Source organism: Bombina bombina, chromosome 3 (genome assembly GCF_027579735.1).
Source record: "Bombina bombina isolate aBomBom1 chromosome 3, aBomBom1.pri, whole genome shotgun sequence".
NCBI classification, from domain to species: domain Eukaryota; kingdom Metazoa; phylum Chordata; class Amphibia; order Anura; family Bombinatoridae; genus Bombina; species Bombina bombina.
In genome coordinates this window covers 725,430,155-725,452,395 of record NC_069501.1, presented here as the reverse complement: position 1 = coordinate 725,452,395, position 22,241 = coordinate 725,430,155, and the positions used below count along the sequence as shown (strand labels likewise).

The window sequence follows — 22,241 nt, the reverse complement described above, 5'->3', positions numbered from 1 at the left end:
AACTTGTGCCTGGCTCCTCAAATCATGCAGCCGGTTTAATCTTCCAAATCCAATATAAATTTGTCAAGCCTTGAGCTGTTGGATGATAATGTATTCTCCGTCACATATTAATGAGAAATATGAGCAAAACATTATTAAGAGAATATATTTAATAGATCTTCACATACAGTTCTCTTGCCACACTTTCACACAGAATAATTTTGATTTTTATCGGTGCTCTAGACAAATATTTCTGTGTAGACATTAAACGTTCGTCTAATTAATCAAACCCTGCAATATCAAACAACTTTTAGAAAAAGTGTCACTAATAAAGTGTTGTATGCCTGCATTGCTTTTCTATATTTCCTTCCAAATTATTTTGCAAATTAGGCGTGCATCACTTTTAGTTTGTTTAAAAAAAATATCAACATGTTTATTGCGCTAAATATTTGCTTTAGATTTATAGAAATATGGAAACATAATTTTGATGTTCTCTTTTTATTTTTTTTAGGTTTTGGACAACGTATAGTCAATGCAATTTATGGAGAAACTATTGTTATGCCATGTGGGTTGGACATAGTTGACAATCTTCTTTTTGGAAAATGGAAATATGTAAGTATGACCTTGTATTTCACTTCCTATGTTGCTATACCATTAAACATAATGAATAAGGAAAGCTGGTCATTATTCGCTATTAAAATACATTTGTATCTGTGTATGAATGATGAAATTGTGTGCCTGTACCTTATATTCCAACGGATAAAGTTTATTAACGGAAATTGTAATGTTAAAATTCTTAGATACAATTGTCACATGAAAAACATTCCTGATAATTTATACTTTTCTTATTTGTATTGTAAAATAATGTTTTTTTTTACTGAAATTTACTTACCATTACATACAAGTCTGTTTTTCACTACCATAGTGATGATTATAATTTGAATACATTTTAATTTGAGTACAATTTAGTTTGAAAAGAGTCCACAATCAATTACTTCTGGGAATTTTACTCCTGGCCACTAGGAGGAGGCAAATATTTTGAAACTCACATAGACCTTAAACCCCCCCTCAACTTACTGAAAACTGCTTTCACAGGAGGAAGGTGAAGAAGGTAGGTGCTCCAGGTGTTTGTGAGAAGGGTGCTCAGACTGATTTGCAGCCCAGATTCCCATCATTCAGCTACTGTCTGAATAGAGGGATGTCCTTAGAGTATGGATAGTGGAACAAGAACACCCTATGGTAGTTAGTCACAGGCCTGCCACAGGTGTTGCAGGGACCAGTCTCTAGCCCCCTTCAATTAGTTCAATGTTATACTCTATAAATGTAAATCCTCTGCTGTCACGCATACAGCACTAGATTGGCTATCTACTAGAAGCAGTTCCTTCTGTTTATAGTAAGTCCAATAGTATAGATGCCTATCCGGCAAGTGTGCGGGTTGTTATTGGCAACTGCTTAGTAAGTACTCTCTTATGGCTATATCATAGCCTGAGGACTATTAGGTAAGGCATTTTAGCTTGGGCATAGAAGTACCTTATTTCACCCTATAATAGCCCTTTAGGTGCATTAAATATTTGGTGTGTGCTTATTTCTTTCATGTAATTAGCAAGAGTCCATGAGCTAGTGACGTATGGGATAGACATTCCTACCAGGAGGGGCAAAGTTTCCCAAACCTCAAAATGCCTATAAATACACCCCTCACCACACCCACAAATCAGTTTTACAAACTTTGCCTCCTGTGGAGGTGGTGAAGTAAGTTTGTGCTAGATTCTACGTTGATATGCGCTCCGCAGCAGGTTGGAGCCCGGTTTTCCTCTCAGCGTGCAGTGAATGTCAGAGGGATGTGAAGAGAGTATTGCCTATTTGAATTCAATGATCTCCTTCTACGGGGTCTATTTCATTGGCGCAAAAAATTATTTGTTATTTCCGGCGGCGTCATTGTCATTTTTGATGTTTTTTCGCCATAAGTGTCGGCGTTTCCGGATGTGGCGTCATTTTTGGTGCTAAAAGCATTTAGGCGCCAAATAATGTGGGCGTCTTTTTTGGCGCTAAAAAATATGGGCGTCATTATTGTCTCCACATTATTTAATTCTTATTGTTTATTTGCTTCTGGTTGCTAGAAGCTTGTTCACTGGCATTTTTTCCCATTCCTGAAACTGTCATTTAAGGAATTTGATCAATTTTGCTTTATATGTTGTTTTTTCTATTACATATTGCAAGATGTCTCAGTTGGACGCTGAATCAGAAGATACTTCTGGAAAATCGCTGCCTGATGTTGGATCTACCAAAGTTAAATGTATTTGCTGTAAACTTGTGGTATCTGTTCCTCCAGCTGTTGTTTGTAATGAATGTCATGACAAACTTGTTAATGCAGATATTTCCTTTAGTAATGTTACATTGCCTGTTGTTGTTCCATCAACATCTAATACTCAGAGTGTTCCTGTTAACATAAGAGATTTTGTTTCTAAATCCATTAAGAAGGCTATGTCTGTTATTCCTCCTTCTAGTAAACGGAAAAGGTCTTTTAAAACTTCTCATTTTTCAGATGAATTTTTAAATGAACATCATCATTCTGGTTCAGAGGATTCAGTTTCAGAGGTTGATGCTGATAAATCTTCATATTTATTCAAAATGGAATTTATTCTTTCTTTACTTAAAGAAGTCTTAATTGCATTAGAGATAGAGGAATCTGGTCCTCTTGATACTAAATCTAAATGTTTAAATAAGGTTTTTAAATCTCCTGTAGTTATTCCAGAAGTTTTTCCTGTCCCTGATGCTATTTCTGAAGTAATTTCCAGGGAATGGAATAATTTGGGTAATTCTTTTACTCCTTCTAAACGTTTTAAGCAATTATATCCTGTGCCAGCTGACAGATTAGAGTTTTGGGACAAAATCCCTAAGGTTGATGGGGCTATCTCTACTCTTGCTAAACGTACTACTATTCCTACGGCAGATAGTACTTCCTTTAAGGATCCTTTAGATAGGAAAATTGAATCCTTTCTAAGAAAAGCTTACTTATGTTCAGGTAATCTTCTTAGACCTGCTATATCTTTAGCGGATGTTGCTGCAGCTTCAACTTTTTGGTTGGAAGCTGTAGCGCAACAAGTATCAGATCATAATTTTCATAGCATTGTTAATCTTCTTCAACATGCTAATAATTTTATTTGTGATGCCATCTTTGATATCATCAGGGTTGATGTCAGGTATATGTCTCTAGCTATTTTAGCTAGAAGAGCTTTATGGCTTAAAACTTGGAATGCTGATATGTCTTCTAAGTCAACTTTGCTTTCCCTTTCTTTCCATGGTAATAAATTATTTGGTTCACAGTTGGATTCTATTATTTCAACTGCTACTGGAGGGAAAGGAACTTTTTTACCACAGGATAAAAAATCTAAAGGTAAATTTAGGTCTAATAATCGTTTTCGTTCCTTTCGTCACAATAAGGAACAAAAGCCTGATCCTTCCCCTACAGGAGCAGTATCAGTTTGGAAACCATCTCTAGTCTGGAATAAATCCAAGCCTTTTAGAAATCCAAAGCCAGCTCCCAAGTCAACATGAAGGTGCGGCCCTCATTCCAGCTCAGCTGGTAGGGGGCAGATTACGATTTTTCAAAGAAATTTGGATCAATTCGATTCACAATCTTTGGATTCAGAACATTGTTTCACAAGGGTACAGAATAGGCTTCAAGATAAGGCCTCCTGCAAGAAGATTTTTTCTTTCCCGTGTCCCAGTAAATCCAGTGAAGGCTCAAGCATTTCTGAAATGTGTTTCAGATCTAGAGTTGGCTGGAGTAATTATGCCAGTTCCAGTTCTGGAACAGGGGCTGGGGTTTTACTCAAATCTTTTCATTGTACCAAAGAAGGAGAATTCCTTCAGACCAGTTCTGGATTTAAAAATATTGAATCATTATGTAAGGATACCAACATTCAAGATGGTAACTATAAGGACTTTTCTGCCTTTTGTTCAGCAAGGGCATTATATGTCCACAATAGATTTACAGGATGCATATCTGCATATTCCGATTCATCCAGATCACTATCGGTTTCTGAGATTCTCTTTCCTAGACAAGCATTACCAGTTTGTGGCTCTGCCGTTTGGCCTAGCAACAGCTCCAAGGATTTTTACAAAGGTTCTCGGTGCCCTTCTCTCTGTAATCAGAGAACAGGGTATTGTGGCATTTCCTTATTTGGACGATATCTTGGTACTTGCTCAGTCTTCACATTTAGCAGAATCTCATACGAATCAACTTGTATTGTTTCTTCGAGAACATGGTTGGAGGATCAATTTACCAAAAAGTTCATTGATTCCTCAGACAAGGGTAACCTTTTTAGGTTTCCAGATAGATTCAGTGTCCATGACTCTGTCTCTGACAGACAAGAGACGTCTAAATTGGTTTCAGCTTGTCGAAACCTTCAGTCTCAATCATTCCCTTCGGTAGCCTTATGCATGGAAATTCTAGGTCTTATGACTGCTGCATCGGACGCGATCCCCTTTGCTCGTTTTCACATGCGACCTCTTCAGCTCTGTATGCTGAACCAGTGGTGCAGGGATTATACAAAGATATCTCAATTAATATCTTTAAAACCGATTGTACGACCATCTCTGACGTGGTGGACAGACCACCATCGTTTAGTTCAGGGGGCTTCTTTTGATCTTCCGACCTGGACTGTGATTTCAACAGATGCAAGTCTGACAGGTTGGGGAGCCATTTGGGGGTCTCTGACAGCACAAGGGGTTTGGGAATCTCAGGAGGTGAGATTACCAATCAACATTTTGGAACTCCGTGCAATTTTCAGAGCTCTTCAGTCATGGCCTCTTCTAAAGAGAGAGTCGTTCATTTGTTTCCAGATGGACAATGTCACAACCGTGGCATATGTCAATCATCAAGGAGGGACTCACAGTCCTCTGGCTATGAAAGAAGTATCTCGAATACTGGTATGGGCGGAATCCAGCTCCTGTCTAATTTCTGCGGTTCATATCCCAGGTATAGACAATTGGGAAGCGGATTATCTCAGTCGCCAAACGTTACATCCGGGCGAATGGTCTCTTCACCCAGAGGTATTTCTTCAGATTGTTCAAATGTGGGGACTTCCAGAAATAGATCTGATGGCTTTTCATCTAAACAAGAAGCTTCCCAGGTATCTGACCAGATCCAGGGATCCTCAAGCGGAGGCAGTGGATGCATTGTTACTTCCTTGGAAGTATCATCCTGCCTATATCTTTCCGCCTCTAGTTCTTCTTCCAAGAGTGATTTCCAAGATTCTAAAGGAGTGTTCGTTTGTTCTGCTGGTGGCTCCAGCATGGCCTCACAGGTTTTGGTATGCGGATGTTGTCCGGATGGCCACTTGCCAACCGTGGACTCTTCCGTTAAGACCAGACCTTATATCGCAAGGTCCTTTTTTCCATCAGGATCTCAAATCCTTAAATTTGAAGGTATGGAGATTCAACGCTTGATTCTCAGTCATAGAGGTTTCTCTGACTCTGTGATTAATACTATGTTACAGGCTCTTAAATCTGTATCTAGGAAGATATATTATCGAGTCTGGAAGATTTACATTTCTTGGTGTTTTTCTCATCATTTTTCTTGGCATTCTTTTAGAATTTCTAGAATTTTACAGTTTCTTCAGGATGGTTTGGATAAAGGTTTGTCTGCAAGTTCCTTGAAAGGACAAATCTCTGCTCTTTCTGTTCTTTTTCACAGAAAGATTGCTAGTCTTCCTGATATTCATTGTTTTGTACAAGCTTTGGTTCGTATAAAACCTGTCATTAAGTCGATCTCTCCTCCGTGGAGTTTGAATTTGGTTCTGGGGGCTCTTCAAGCTCCTCCGTTTGAACCTATGCATTCGCTGGACATTAAATTACTTTCTTGGAAAGTTTTGTTTCTTTTGGCCATCTCTTCTGCTAGAAGAGTTTCTGAATTATCTGCTCTTTCTTGTGAGTCTCCTTTTCTGATTTTTCATCAGGATAAGGCGGTGTTGCGAACTTCTTTTAAATTTTTACCTAAGGTTGTGAATTCTAACAACATTAGTAGAGAAATTGTGTTTCCTTCATTGTGTTCTAATCCTAAGAATTCTAAGGAAAAGTCATTGCATTCTTTGGATGTAGTTAGAGCTTTGAAATATTATGTTGAAGCTACTAAGGATTTCCGAAAGACTTCTAGTCTATTTGTTATCTTTTCCGGATCTAGGAAAGGTCAGAAGGCTTCTGCCATTTCTTTGGCATCTTTGTTAAAATCTTTGATTCATCATGCTTATGTCGAGTAGGGTAAAACTCCGCCTCAAAGGATTTCAGCTCATTCTACTAGGTCAGTTTCTACTTCCTGGGCGTTTAGGAATGAAGCTTCGGTTGATCAGATTTGCAAAGCAGCCACTTGGTCTTCTTTGCATACTTTTACTAAATTCTACCATTTTGATGTGTTTTCTTCTTCTGAAGCAGTTTTTGGTAGAAAAGTACTTCAGGCAGCTGTTTCAGTTTGATTCTTCTGCTTATAATTTCAGTTTTTTTCATTATAAGATTTAAACTTTGTTTTGGGTGTGGATTTTTTTCAGCAGAATTGGCTGTCTTTATTTTAACCCTCCCTCTCTAGTGACTCTTGCGTGGAAGATCCACATCTTGGGTAGTCATTATCCCATACGTCACTAGCTCATGGACTCTTGCTAATTACATGAAAGAAAACATAATTTATGTAAGAACTTACCTGATAAATTCATTTCTTTCATATTAGCAAGAGTCCATGAGGCCCACCCTTTTTTGTGGTGGTTATGATTTTTTTGTATAAAGCACAATTATTCCAATTCCTTATTTTTTATGCTTCGCACTTTTTTCTTATCACCCCACTTCTTGGCTATACGTTAAACTGATTTGTGGGTGTGGTGAGGGGTGTATTTATAGGCATTTTGAGGTTTGGGAAACTTTGCCCCTCCTGGTAGGAATGTATATCCCATACGTCACTAGCTCATGGACTCTTGCTAATATGAAAGAAATGAATTTATCAGGTAAGTTCTTACATAAATTATGTTTTTTTGTTATTGCATCTCGGATTGTTTGCATACATCAGTTTCTTTCATGCATCATTTTTTTTCAAGTTCTTTCTTGGTTAGCACGTGTTGGCTTATGCTCATGTGGGCTTCTATTTTGAGCCTTTTCTTAGCGCATCAACTTTTGTGCACTGGCTTTTGCATGCTTACATTCTTGTGCTCTTGTCGTGTGCGTACCAGTAGGTGCGCTATTTGCCATTTGCATGTTAGGTTTCTTAGCATGTTTAGTTTTTCACATGCTTAGTCATGTGCACATCTGTATGTTTGGCCTCTCATTGGGTTAGCGCTCATCCTATATGCAGGGGAGGGGGGGGGGTAGGTTTTCATTACTTCCAAGAGCTTCTTTATTTGGGTTTAAGGTTGCTTTATTTACTCTGCTTGTTTGTTTTTTTTACTATGTTTAACCCCTTAAGGATTGGGAATTTCAGAGGAAAAACTTGCCCAAAAGACCAGAACATTTTTAGCATTTTTGCTATCCCTACATTTAAACAGAATTTAGAGCCTTTATTTTTTATTTACCTATCAAAACAATATAAAAAAAATTTTAGCAGACAATTTAATGTATGGAACTAGGCCAATTTTTGTTTTTCATGTCACCATTTTGATGCGTAATGTAATCCCATTAAAACAAATTGTTACATTTATATTATTTACATACCGTGCATGCAGTCATAACACAAATGGTTGCAAAAGCTTCTTTGTTCAGTAATAGCAGACATGCATGGCTTTTCCGTTGCTTTTTGGTAATTAGAAGGATGCTAATTGCAGCTGTGCGCCACACTTCTGAAATTTCTGTCAGTGAAGGGGTTAACACTGTCAGAGTTCACAGCAAATAGAGCACAGGTCATTAAGGGGTTAAGTCATTGTCTGTATTTTGATTTTCTCATTGCCTGCCTGTTCTTTTCCTTTTCATTATGGAACATACTGATTCTGACCTCTCTTCTGTTACTACTAGTACCTCAGAAGCTAGATCCTTTCAACACTTTCCTATTAAGTGTATTTTTTGCAAGCTGGTTGTTATAATCCCCCCTGTTCAGTTTTGCAAATCATGTATGGGTCATCTTATGTATTCTTATCAGTTTATCAGTCTAATACTGCTCTTGCTTCTGAAGTTATCTGTCCTCCTCCGTTTTTTCTACACAGGGGAGTTCTTCATATTTTGTTCCAGGATTTTAAGATTTTGTACCCTCTACTATATCTGGGATGTTGGCTGCCATGCCCCCTCTAAGTGTAAGAAGGTGTTTACTGATAAAACCCTCTGCTAGATTTTCTGATTTAAGTAAATCTAAGTCTGTTAAACTAAATGTTTCAAGGCCTAGTTCTACTGATTTTTTTTCATCTGAGGGTGGAATGTTTTCAGACAATCAGGAGTCGGTTACATTTGAACACCTTTGTTCTCTTCTAAGAGAAGGGTTATGTAATTTAGGGTTTCAGGATTCTAAGGTTTGTGAGGATAAATCTGTTAAACAGTGGGATTTAATTTTAAAAAAAAAACGTATGTTAATTCATCTGAAGTATTTTTAGTTCCTGATGCTATTTCTGAGAGCTTTTCTAAAGAGTGGTATCCGTTTTAATCCAGCTCAAAGATGTGAAAGGATATTTCCTTTACCTGCGTCTGATTTAGAACTGTGGGAAACTATTCCAAAGGTGGATGGCTGGATGTACTACTATCCCTACTTTGGCTGGATGTACTACTATCCCTCTTGAGGATATAACCTATTTTAGAGATCCCATGGATAGGAATTTAGAGTCTTTTCATAGAAATGCCTTTTTGCAAGCAGGTTTTCTTTTTAGCCCAGCAATTGGTATTTCTTGTGTTGCAGCAGCCTCTACACTTTTATTGTAAGGGTTTATCTGAGCAACTCTCTAAGAAATCTGTTGGTAAAGAGTTTTCTAATCAATTAAAACTCTTAAAGACAGCTTATGATTTTGTATAATTTCTGCAGTTTATATTCCAGGGGTGTGCAATTGGGAAGGAGACTTTCTCAGTTGTCAATCCCTTTACCTAGGTGAATGGTCTTTTCATCTGCACGTCTTAAGTCAGATTGTAGACCTATGGAGTCTTCCAAAAGTCAATCTTATGGCTTCTCTTTTATACAAAGAACTCCCTAGAATTGTTTTGCAAGGTTCAGGGATCCTCAGGCATAGTTTGTAAATGCTCTAGTACCTCCTTGGTTGTTTTTTTCTGTCTTACATTTTTCCAAATCTTGTTTGGTTACCAAGTGTAATAGCCAGGACCAAGCAGGAGGTATCGTCAATAATCCTGATTGCTCCAGCTTGGCTTTGCAGGGCTTTGTTTGCAGCTCTGGTACGGATGTCCAGTTGTCCATCGTGGCTTCTTCCTCTGCGTCACAACCTTCTGTCTCAAGGTCTGTTTTTTCATCATGATTTGAAATCTCTATAATGGATGGCTTGCAGATTGAGCGCTTAGTTTTAAGAAAGATAGGATTTTCGGATTCTGTAATTTTGAGTTAGGCCTGTGAAAAGGAAGATTTCTCACAAAGTTTGGAAGATCTTTTATTTCCTGGTAAGTGGAACATGGGTTCAGTTGGCACTCTTAGAATTCCTCAAATTCTTCACTTTCTTCAGGATGGTTTGGATAAGGTTTATCCGCTAGTTCTTTTAGGGTCATATCTCTGCTTTTTCTGTTGTGTTTTTCAAGCAGATTTATGTTAAAGGGACAGTATACACCAAATTTCATATTAATGCATGTAATACACTACTATAAATAATAGGCACAGATAGTGATATAAAAATCCAGTATAAAACCATTTAAAAACGGCTTTAAAAGCTCCCAGTTTAGCTCTGTTGAAAGGGATAGCTGGAACACCCACTGAAAGTGGTTGTATACCAAAAAGAAAAGACACTCCCTCCCTCCCCCTTCCTCTGCATATAAAAAGACTATTTACACAAACAGGAGCAAGCTGGAGTAGGTGTACATCAGTATTCTCCTAAAACTTTGGGGCTTGGTTAGGAGTCTGAAAATCAGCGCAATGTTATTTAAAAATAAGCAAAACCTATACTTTTTTTTTATATATTTATTTTTTACAAATGTATAGGCTATATAAATGGATTATCTACAAAACATTTATGCAAAGAAAAATCTAGTATATAATGTCCCTTTAAGGCCTTAGTCATGCTTAAGCCTGAGATTAACCAATTTTTCCTTAATGGAATCTTATTTTAGATTCTTGTTCTTATCTTTTTTGCTGGTTTCTCCTTTTTGAACCAATGCATCTTTTGGATATTCAGCTTTTCTCCTGGAAGGTTTTGTTTATTCTGGCTATTTCTTCTGCTAAAAGATTTTCTGATTTATCTGCTCTCTTGTTGTGAGCATTCTTATCTTGTTTGTTTTTTTCTTCAGGATAAAGCAGTTTGAGATCTAAGATTAACCATTTTCCTAAGATGTTAACCTCAATCGTGATATTGTTCTCTCTTTTTGTCCTTATCCAAAGTATTCTTAGGAGGAGCTTCTCTATTATTCTATGTGGTCAGAGCTTTTAAGTTTTATTTTGCAGACTGCTAAGGATTTTTGACAATCTTTTAGCTGGTTTATTATTTTTTCGGGTTCCCGAAGGGGCCAGTCGACTACTGCAGTTTTGTTAGCTTGTTGGTTAAAACTTTTTTTTTTTAAAGTTTACTTGGCTGCAGGTCAGTTTCCTTCTAAATGAATTACTGCCCATTCTACTGGATCAGTTGCTACTTTATGGCATTTGTTGATGCATATTTGCATTTCTTTCATGGTAGTGAGAGCCCACGAGCCCCCACCCAAATTTGTTCTATTGTGATTGTTTTTTTTATTTGTTTTTTTTTTCCAGGTGTTGGTTTGAGTATGCACCTCTCTTCCCTGCTCCTTTTTTATTGCTCATATTTTTTTTCTTCCTACCTTCTTCTTTTCTGGCTTGGCTATATGTCAGACTAGTTTACAATAAGGTGGGAGGAGTTTTAAGTGCTCTAGGGGTTTTTGGGACCTTTACTGCTTCCTAGTGGCCAGGAGTAAATGATTGCTGACTCTTACCACCATGAAAGAAATCAATTTTATCTCGTAAGCATAAATTATATATTTTTTTGTACACAAAACAGGACACAATGTAAATGCAAACAAAGATTAATAGCTGCCACCTGCAAGTTTTTAGATCTCAAACAAAAACCACAAAAGGAGCACTATGTCATTAGACTTGGTGGTGTTAATTCCTTTTTATGAGATGCCCTTTGCACTCTGCATCCCTTTTTTGTTTTTGTTTGTGTTATATATTTTTTGTTTAGCCATGACAGCTATATACCTGGAGAAACGTGAAATATTGAAATCATGTATAAGAAACATGCACTTTAAATTGTCACATTTGTGACACTGACCCTCTTTTACAAATGTATTGCGGATGCCACTGCTTTCCCTTCTTATTGGCTTTAAATGGAGCTGCCCATGTGAGCACCTGGAGCCACTAATAGCCAATGGCTTTGGGAAAAGTGCACTCTGGATCATCTTCCTGAATTCAGATGGCTGTAGTAGTCAAAAAGGATTTTTATTTTTTTCTCAGATCATATTGTAACAGATAATCAGTTGAAATTATTACCAATAATAGTTATTTCTATATTATTAGCTGTTTGGCTTTAATAAACAAAAATACACTGACATAATTTATTGTAGGAAAAAGGTGATGGGCCTATAGAGTTTGTAGCATCTCGGTCTGCACTGAAAAAGCAGTATAAATATGATGATGTTCCAGAATACAATGGGCGGCTGAATTTGACAGAGAATTATACTTTGACCATCTCCGATGCAAGAATCCGTGATGAGAAGAAATTTGTTTGCATGCTTATAACAGATGACAACGTTTTTGAAGCACAAACCTTAATTAAAGTGTTCAGTAAGTAAACATTAGCTCCAACACAATGCTTTTTTGTTTTTTTTTCTTTTAATCTAAAGGAAAGATCAGTATCCAAGATAAAATTGCATAAAATATATTAAACCATCTCTTCATGCAACCACACATTTCATGTTTTTTCATGTAAGAGCTAACATTTTTATTTTAAGCTTTAGATGTTTTATATCTAACAAACATATTTTATATCAGCTGAATTCCACTGTAAATCCAGATATGCTTGTGTTTACTTGCTGTTTCTACTATTCCATAAACCGATTTAAGTGATGAACTTTTAATGTGGATTTAATCTGCTAGTTTCATGTATCCCTAGCTTGTCATGGGTTTTAATGGCCAAAATTGAAATGCACAGTAGCCCATTTTAATTTTGAGAAGAAGCTTCTAGTAAAAGTTCTGTTTCGGTGAAAGGGTGTGCCGGCTTATGGAGCATAACTAGATGTACTCTGTGCACAAGCATTTTAAACAGAATATCTGCTTTGTAAATAACGTGTGGTGCAATTCAGTTTTGGCTGTTTTGTCCTTATACATTTAGGGCCAGATTATGAGTGGAGCACTAACGTTTGCGCGCAAGCGATAAGGGTTTTACTGCTGGTAGTACAAGTTGAAAGTAAACGCGATCACTTGAACTCTGATTAACTGTTTTGCAAAACAAAGTTTTACAAAACGCATAAAAAATACATTACAAAGTACACTTACACCCATAATGATGCAATCTAATAAAAAAAAATTGAGATAAAATATTGCAAACAAGTTAGTTATAAAGGCTCACTAATATGAGATCTCAGGTGTTAGAAAAAAAAGTCAGACAAAGGGCTTTAACATTCAGATATATGCATCTATAAAAATATATATGTATGTATCTATATATGTGTACATATGTATTTGTGTTTTATATGTCTGTAAATACATATATACACACATAAACACCTAAATACATATGTTTTTATGTATAGACATATATAGAAATGCATTGGGGCCCGCAGTTAAGTAGATAACATGAAAAAACATGTATTCAATATTTATATTTAATATTATTTATTGTAGATATTTCACATTCCTTTGTTCTGTACATAGCAGAATATGTTCTATGTATTTTTAAATTGATATTCCTATATGTATATGTGTAGCTAAGTAGTGAGAGATCTCTGTGTTGTGCAGATTGAACACGGTCTTGAGAAAGGTCCCTATGAGGACCAAAACGTTGACCCAATCCTATTTTGGATATCGTAAAGCTAATTAATAAAGTTGTGAATATTGGAACTAACAAATCCCTGAGAGTGCATCATCTTCCAATGAATTACATTATACGCCTTTTTGAGAGCACCCAGGCATATTAATCAGTGAGTGCTTGGAACACCAAACCACAAAGTATATAATATATACAGTATATGTATGTATGTATGTGTACTTTACTTTCAACTCGACGTGCAAAAAAAAAGCTTCCTTCTAGCGCAGTTAACGCTTATTGATAAAAACACTGCAAAGTATAAAGAAACAGTTATAATTGTTGTCAGGAACTTACAGTTCCTCTCCTGAGGGGTTCAAGGCCGTTAATTTAATCACAAGCACCATACGCAGGTAGCTGCCAGACACTGGCTGTGTTCTGCCCATCAGAATATGTATTTTGTGAGATTTAACGGTGTTTAACCTCTTTGCAAGGTATACCAATAATAGCATTTTATTATTGCATTGGAATGTCCATTTAATGCTTGCATTGAAAAAATAAATACCATATATTGCATGGGAAATAATGGATTTTCCATTTTAGTACTGTGAAACGTAATGGTTTTCTTTTAATAAATACCTCTGATTTATATGCTGTGTTTTGTTTATTAAAGAGCCACCTTCCAAACCTGAAATTATAAATCAGCCAAAATTCATGGAAGTAGGAAAGCTAAACAAGGTAAGCCGGATATAGAAATGTACATGCTCTTAAAGGGGCATATATATTTGTTCATTGTAATAGAGGATATTTCAAAATGTTGTTTATTTTGTGTTTGTGTACTGTTTAGTTTTCTTGTCGGGTGTATTTGTTTGTGGGCATTAATACATACCATTTACAGACATAAAATACTGAGATTGTAATATAAAATGTTTATATTTAGTAAAAGTAAACTTTAAATATACTTTTATTTATTTTGCCCCATTTCCTGTAACTTAACTTGAAAATTTTGGGTTCTGGCCTCAGTAGAGGTGATAAGATACTGCAAAAGATATCAAGTTTTTTCCCCTAACAAAATGACAATGGTTAGCACTGACCAAATAAAGCAAGTGCTGGGGGAAGTTTTTCATACTCTACTTCATGTTGTAAATCTAAGTTACCTGATTTTCTTCTGCCCGTTTTTCTTTACCCTCATACCTTTTTGGGGATTAATATCATGTGTGATCCATGGTTGAAAAGCTTTAGACAACTGTGTCCGTGTCTTTAGCTTATGCATCCGACCCACTTGGGAGAACATTTTATTAGGGCTGCAACTAACGATTATTTTCATAATCGATTAATCGACTAATCAGATAAATTTTTTTATTTTATTCCTGTATTTAAAATAGATTCCACATACTGAGTGTTACAAATATAAAACTTAAAACTTTACATTAACACAACTGTTTGTCCAATTTGTAAGCAGCAGAGTACATTTCTATAATTAAGCAAAACAAAACCACAAACTTTTTGAAAAGAGGTAGAGCTAGAAAGAGGTAGACTGGTTACACTATTCTGTTAGGAACTTTGCATTGAAATGCAAAAATGTCAACATACCGACATACTCCTGGCTGAGGCTGGCTCTCTTTTTTGCAAGCTATTTTGCCTGCAGCAGAGAAGAGGCGCTCAGATGGTTTTGAGGTGCCTGAGATGCATAAGAAGGGTTTTGCCAAGGTGGGATATTTAGCTACACCAATGCAAAGTGATTTCTTCCTTGGCATGGGGCCTCTCAATAAAGTAAACCTAGACTTCATTCTAACATAAAAATATCTTAAACTTCTATATGCAATGGTAAATAACCAGCTATAAGGTTAGGGGAAAACATATCTAGTCTGCTCTTAAAATAACAAATATATACTTATAGAGGTTGAATCTAGTACAAATCACAATTTATTAAAAATAAACAAAATAACAAGCCCATCACTTTGTCATCAAAGCATAGTCCCAAATCACCTGAGTTAATATAAACAATCCAAATGATGATTCCTATTATTTCTGGGTTGCACAAGCCAGGAGTAGTTGTATACTTAAAAAGAAACTTATACTATCCTGAAAAAGTGAAAAGTAAACGTCTGTAGCCGTAATTGAGGCTAAGGACACAAACATAAAACACAATACCATGTGCAGGAGTTCATCAGAGTGAAGCATCTGGTGCTGTGTGCAAACCAACTAATCGTAGACCAACTAATCGATTATGAGATTCGTTGACAACTATTTTCATAATCGATTATTAACGATTATTTTGATTAGTTGTTACAGCTCTACATTTTATATTAACCCCTAAAGCTATGATGATGTGATATGGCAGATAAAATAAAAATTTAAATATGCATAAATAGGCATGCAAAATGTAAAATATGCATTCTGCAGCACAACTTGCAGTCATCATATTTACCACATGCACCTGCAAGACTACCCCCAGCATGAGCATTGTATGTGTAAATATAACTCACTCAAATTAATTCCCAGCCATTTTAATCACTGACAAGTATGTTGGACATTAGCACCACCATTGTAATTACAAAATAAAATTTATCAACCATTTCAAATTTTACATTTAACCCGTTTAATTTTTTTTCCCTATGCTCAAACACCATCCTATAAGATTTTGTAGAAATAAGTTCTGCATGATTTTTCACAACAATAACCACAACTACACTAACAAACCATATTCATTTACTTAAAGGTCGGAGAATGTGTTTCAAAAGAAAGCTACCCAGATGGTAACCTAACATGGTACAGAAATGGCCAGGTCATTTTACCCATTGAGGGAGGTATGTACATGAAATCTTTTTGTTTATATAAAAAAATAATCATTTTGTAGTTATTGAATTACAATATTTTATATGAATCATGTTTCAGGCTGGGGGTTTATCAAAATGACGGGGAAAAAATGAAAAACATTTCTCTGCTATATAGTTAAAGGGACATAAAACTTGGAAGCAAATCCACATAAAATGTTTTAAAGGGATACTGAACCCAATTTTTTTTTTCTTTCATGGTTCAGATAGAGCATGCAATTTTAAGCAACTTTCTAATTTACTCCTATTATCAATTTTACTTGGTATCTTTATTTGAAAAAGCAGGAATGTAAGCTTACAAGCCGGTCCATCTTTGGTTCAGCACCTGGGAACAGCTTGCTGATTGGTGGCTAAATGTACCAACCAATTGGCAAGCGCTATCCATGGTACTGAACCATAAATGGGTTGGCTTCCTGCTTTTTCAAATAAAGATAGCAAGAGAACAAAGAAAAATTGATAATAGAAGTAAATTAAAAAGTTACTTAAAATTGCATGCTCTACCTGAAACACGAAAAAAAAAATAGGTTCAGTGTCCCTTTTAAGCTTTACAAACTAATTATACAGTGTATTTGTTTGCTGTACTTTTCTGTAATTTACATATGAAAACATTTTGTTTCTACTTTAATATTCTATACTTTTAGCATTATGTTTTTGTGATACTTCCACATGTTTCATAGTGATTATATGAGCTCATATTATCTGGCTGTAGTAGGCCAAGGTAGAGGATATAGGCTAAAAATACTAAAGAGGCTTTTCAAGAAGTGTTCTGAAATTCTAAATGTAATGTGAATATATATATATATATATATATATATATATATATATATACACATATATCTGTCTATCTATCTATCTATCTATCTCTCTATCTATCTCTCTATCTATATATATATATATATATATATATATATATCTATCATACACATTTAAGCAATTTCACCATGATGAAATGTAGGGAATCATTTGAGAAACAGGCATGTTTTTACTTGAGGCACATGTAAATGAAAGGTTTTTTCATAAACAGTCTAGCTATGTGCCTCCTTTAGTGACCCTTGGATGAAAAGGGTTTCCTTTGACATTTTTATATACGAATGTAAACTCCTTTTTATTATGGAACCATAAACTTTATACAAATAGAAAATATTATCACTAAAGTCGTTAATCAATATGTTCAGTTGCAGCAAACGTAAATAAAAATATATTAAGAAAAATCTGGACAATGTTTTTGTGCATTCAAACTTGGAGCTTAAACAGACACATGAAGTACTGCTTACAATGTTACCTCATGATATCTCTACCTGCAAGCCAAGCACCTCTGACTTGGTTATCTTCTGTGTCTGTAAAACTGTAACATTTAAAAGCATTCTGTTGCTGTGCATGTTTTGCTTTAAGAAATTGAATGTTCTGTTTTTAGGGACATGGTGGTTAGAACTGTACACGATAAAGTCTCATATGTACCATTATCCATAGCTTCTGCGCTTATGGTAGTGTGCCATATATCACCAAATGTGCAGTGCAGATATCTACATCATTATTTTGTCTAGAGATAGCAAGGGATTTTATGGAATGATAGATTAAGCTGTCTAGAAAGCTGGGCCCGGTAATCCTTCTGTCCCAGTGCCAGTCTGTCTTCCTCATCTTGTCTTTATCTATTGTACACCATGTATACAGAATCTGCTGGAGCATTATTATTGCTCTTATTATTAAGACTGACATATGCCTATATAACATGTGATGATAGTGAAGTGCTCAGTTGCAAAACATGGACTTTGAAGGTGATGTTTAATGGTTTGCAGGTGTTGTGCAAGTTTGGCCTAGAAACCATAGGTGTTTGTGCATATTTATTAATGCCAATAGCTGCTGTTACACTGTGATGTGGCAGATCTTCAGTAGAGGCAAGTGTTATGTTTAAGGAAGATTCCCCCTGCTATAATGAAAGGGCTTTTACATAATGGTTACTGTGTTTAACTTCACCATAACTGATATGTATGAGAATACATTTTGAAAGATATTGTGTTGAACAGTCTAGAATAAACAAAGTATTGATAGTCTGGTACCATAATAAATTAATAAGAAAGTATCTGTCCACCTTTCCTGTATGACTCTTGAACATTATTGATCATAATAGACCACAGCAAGATACCTTTTTAAAACAAATAATGGATAAGATACAGTATATACAAATGGCATAATTTATATTGAAAGTAGAATATTTGAAAAAAAGATGCATTCAATTCTGGAAATCTTCAAAAATTATTTTTGTCAATTTTTATCTCAAACCAAACACCCAGAAAAAAAAGGCTTTGTGGTACCCCCCCCCCCCCCAAAAAAAAAAAACAAAAAAAAAAAACACAAAACAAACTCTGCACTGTTTTTAAATCTTCAGCCTGACTGATACCCAATAATGAATCACAGTTTCTTCCTCTTATAGCAGAAATGTTGCATTTTATTTTGGCATTAAATTAATATGAATGATAGAAAGATATGTCATTTGTATCTGTCAATCATTGGAGAGAGATTTTATAAACTCCAGACATTTTGAAAAAAAATGTTTAAAATTTCTCTCTGAGGTATAAAAGGTGTCATATTGTTCAAGAATAATCTGAGTAGGAGTATGGACCAAACGCTTGGCTTCGACTTGTGACTACTGTTTGTTTTTTTGTCATTACAGTTTGTTTCTGTGTGTCGTCATGAGACTGATCTCCATGATACATCAGTTAATTTTGTATTACTTTTTATAAATGATGCACCTGCAATAACTATTTGGCCTCTTTGTAACTCTTAAACAAAAACATCACATAAAGAGTGCGATGTCAGAGCTTTTTGTTTATAACTGACACGTACTGCCAATTGACAATCAACCTAGTGTGAATCACCTTTGCAGCTGTAATTGTAGCTATAATTTAGTTACTTCAAAGTTACATTTCTTTTTCATGTGGTATTTCCATTAATTTTGCCCATCCCCTGTATTTTTCCTTTGCATACTGTAAGCCTAATTACTGTGAAGAAGCATTTTATTACTAATTTGATTGCTTGTCAGCTAGTACGTCATTAAAGGGACATGAAACCCCAATAGTTATCTTTTATGATTCATATAGAGCACTGGTTTTCAAACCTGTCCTCAGGCCCCCCTAACAGGTTAGATTTTGAGGATATCTGAACTGGAGCACAGGTGAAACAATCAGCTGATTAGTAACCATGGTTATTTTACCTATTCTCATCCAAGGTTATACAGAAAACCTGGACTTTTGGGGAGGCCTGAGAACATGGTATAGAGCATACAAATTTAAACAACATTCCAATTTGCTTCTATTAAGAATTTTGCTTGATTCACTTGATATCCTTTATTGAAAAGACAGCAATGCACTACTGAGAGCTAGCTGAACACATCGGTAAGCCAATGACAAGGCATTTATGTGCAGCCACCAATCAGCAGCTAGCTCACAGTTCCTGATCCTACATAGGTATGATTTTCAACCAAGGATACCAAGAGAGCAAAGCAAATTAGATAATAAAGGTAAGTTAGAAAATTGTTTTAATATTGTATGCTCTATCATAATCACGAAAATAAAACTTTTATTTTCATAAACTTTTAAACCCCAGACCAACAAAGCAATGCTTTCTGTGGCATTTTAGAATGCTTTCTGCAATTGTAAAGAACAAAACTTTATGCTTTTTATTTTCATATCCTTAAAGGTACACTCAAGTCCAATTAAACTTTTATGATTCTGAAAGAGAATGCAGTTTTAAGACACTTCCCATTTCTCCAACATAGGTGTGTCCAGTCCACGGCGTCATCCTTACTTGTGGGATATTCTCTTCCCCAACAGGAAATGGCAAAGAGCCCAGCAAAGCTGGTCATATGATCCCTCCTAGGCTCCGCCTACCCCAGTCATTCTCTTTGCCGTTGCACAGGCAACATCTCCACGGAGATGGCTAAGAGTTTTTTACTGTTCATAGTTCCCAAAAAAGAGGGAACGTTCAGACCAATTCTAGATCTCAAGATCCTAAACAAATTTCTCAGGGTTCCATCGTTCAAAATGGAAACCATTCGAACGATCCTTCCTACCATCCAGGAAGGTCAATTCATGACCACGGTGGATTTAAAGGATGCGTACCTCCATATTCCTATCCACAAGGAACATCATCAGTTCCTAAGGTTCGCTTTTCTGGACAAGCATTACCAGTTTGTGGCACTTCCATTCGGATTAGCCACTGCTCCGAGAATTTTCACAAAGGTACTAGGGTCCCTTCTAGCGGTTCTAAGACCAAGGGGCATTGCAGTAGTACCGTACTTGGACGACATCCTGATTCAAGCGTCGTCTCTGTCAAAAGCAAAGGCTCATACGGACATCGTCCTAGCCTTTCTCAGATCTCACGGATGGAAAGTAAACATAGAAAAAAGTTCTCTTTCCCCGTCAACCAGAGTTCCCTTCTTGGGAACAATAATAGACTCCTTAGAAATGAGAATTTTTCTGACAGAGGTCAGAAAATCAAAACTTCTAAGCTCTTGTCAAGTTCTTCATTCTGTTCTTCGTCCTTCCATAGCGCAGTGCATGGAAGTAATAGGATTGATGGTTGCAGCAATGGACATAGTTCCTTTTGCACGAATTCATCTAAGACCATTACAACTGTGCATGCTCAGACAGTGGAATGGGGATTATACAGACTTGTCTCCGACGATTCAAGTAGATCAAAGGACCAGAGATTCACTCCGTTGGTGGCTAATCCTGGACAATCTGTCACAGGGAATGAGCTTCCGCAGACCAGAGTGGGTCATTGTCACGACCGACGCCAGTCTGGTGGGCTGGGGCGCGGTCTGGGAACCCCTGAAAGCTCAGGGTCTATGGTCTCGGGAAGAATCTCTTCTCCCGATAAACATTCTGGAACTGAGAGAGATATTCAATGCTCTCAAAGCTTGGCCTCATCTAGCAAAGGCCAAATTCATAAGGTTTCAATCAGACAACATGACGACAGTTGCTTATATCAACCATCAGGGGGGAACAAGGAGTTCCCTGGCGATGGAGGAAGTGACCAAGATAATTCAATGGGCGGAGGATCACTCCTGCCACTTGTCTGCAATCCACATCCCAGGAGTGGAAAATTGGGAAGCGGATTTTCTGAGTCGTCAGACATTCCATCCGGGGGAGTGGGAACTCCACCCGGAAATCTTTGCCCAAATAACTCAATTATGGGGCATTCCAGACATGGATCTGATGGCGTCTCGTCAGAACTTCAAGGTTCCTTGTTACGGGTCCAGATCCAGGGATCCCAAGGCGACTCTAGTAGATGCACTAGTAGCACCTTGGACCTTCAACCTAGCTTATGTTTTCCCACCGTTTCCTCTCATTCCCAGGCTGGTAGCCAGGATCAACCAGGAGAGGGCTTCGGTGATCTTGATAGCTCCTGCGTGGCCACGCAGGACTTGGTATGCAGACCTGGTGAATATGTCATCGGCTCCACCATGGAAGCTACCTTTGAGACAGGACCTTCTTGTTCAAGGTCCATTCGAACATCTGAATCTGGTTTCTCTCCAACTGACTGCTTGGAGATTGAACGCTTGATTTTATCAAAGCGTGGGTTTTCAGATTCTGTAATAGATACTCTTATTCAGGCTAGAAAGCCTGTAACTAGAAAAATTTACCATAAGATATGGAAAAAATATATCTATTGGTGTGAATCTAAAGGATTCCCATGGAACAAGATAAAAATTCCTAGGATTTTATCCTTTCTACAAGAGGGTTTGGAGAAGGGATTATCTGCAAGTTCTCTGAAGGGACAGATTTCTGCGTTATCTGTTTTACTTCACAAAAGGCTGGCAGCTGTGCCAGACGTTCAGGTGTTTGTTCAGGCTCTGGTTAGAATCAAGCCTGTTTACAGACCTTTGACTCCTCCCTGGAGTCTCAATCTAGTTCTTTCAGTTCTTCAAGGGGTTCCGTTTGAACCCTTACATTCCGTAGATATTAAGTTATTATCTTGGAAAGTTTTGTTTTTTGGTTGCAATTTCTTCTGCTAGAAGAGTTTCAGAGTTATCTGCTCTGCAGTGTTCTCCGCCCTATCTGGTGTTCCATGCAGATAAGGTGGTTTTGCGTACTAAGCCTGGTTTTCTTCCGAAAGTTGTTTCCAACAAGAATATTAACCAGGAGATAGTTGTACCTTCTTTGTGCCCGAATCCAGTTTCAAAGAAGGAACGTTTGTTACACAATTTGGACGTAGTCCGTGCTCTAAAATTCTATTTAGAGGCCACTAAAGATTTCAGACAAACTTCTTCTTTGTTTGTTGTTTATTCTGGTAAAAGGAGAGGTCAAAAAGCAACTTCTACCTCTCTTTCTTTTTGGCTTAA

At 36.6% G+C, this 22,241-nt stretch overlaps 1 protein-coding gene across 1 annotated transcript in view; it reads left to right on the top strand.

Annotated features, from left to right (window-relative positions):
• ALCAM (activated leukocyte cell adhesion molecule) overlaps positions 1-22,241 on the top strand; it is a 130,957-nt gene that overhangs the window by 45,640 nt on the left and 63,076 nt on the right. Inside the window, exons 2-5 of the mRNA XM_053707544.1 lie at positions 491-591; positions 11,662-11,881; positions 13,735-13,799; positions 15,784-15,871. Coding sequence (XP_053563519.1) covers positions 491-591; positions 11,662-11,881; positions 13,735-13,799; positions 15,784-15,871 — 474 coding nt within the window. The remainder of the gene's footprint in view (positions 1-490; positions 592-11,661; positions 11,882-13,734; positions 13,800-15,783; positions 15,872-22,241) is intronic.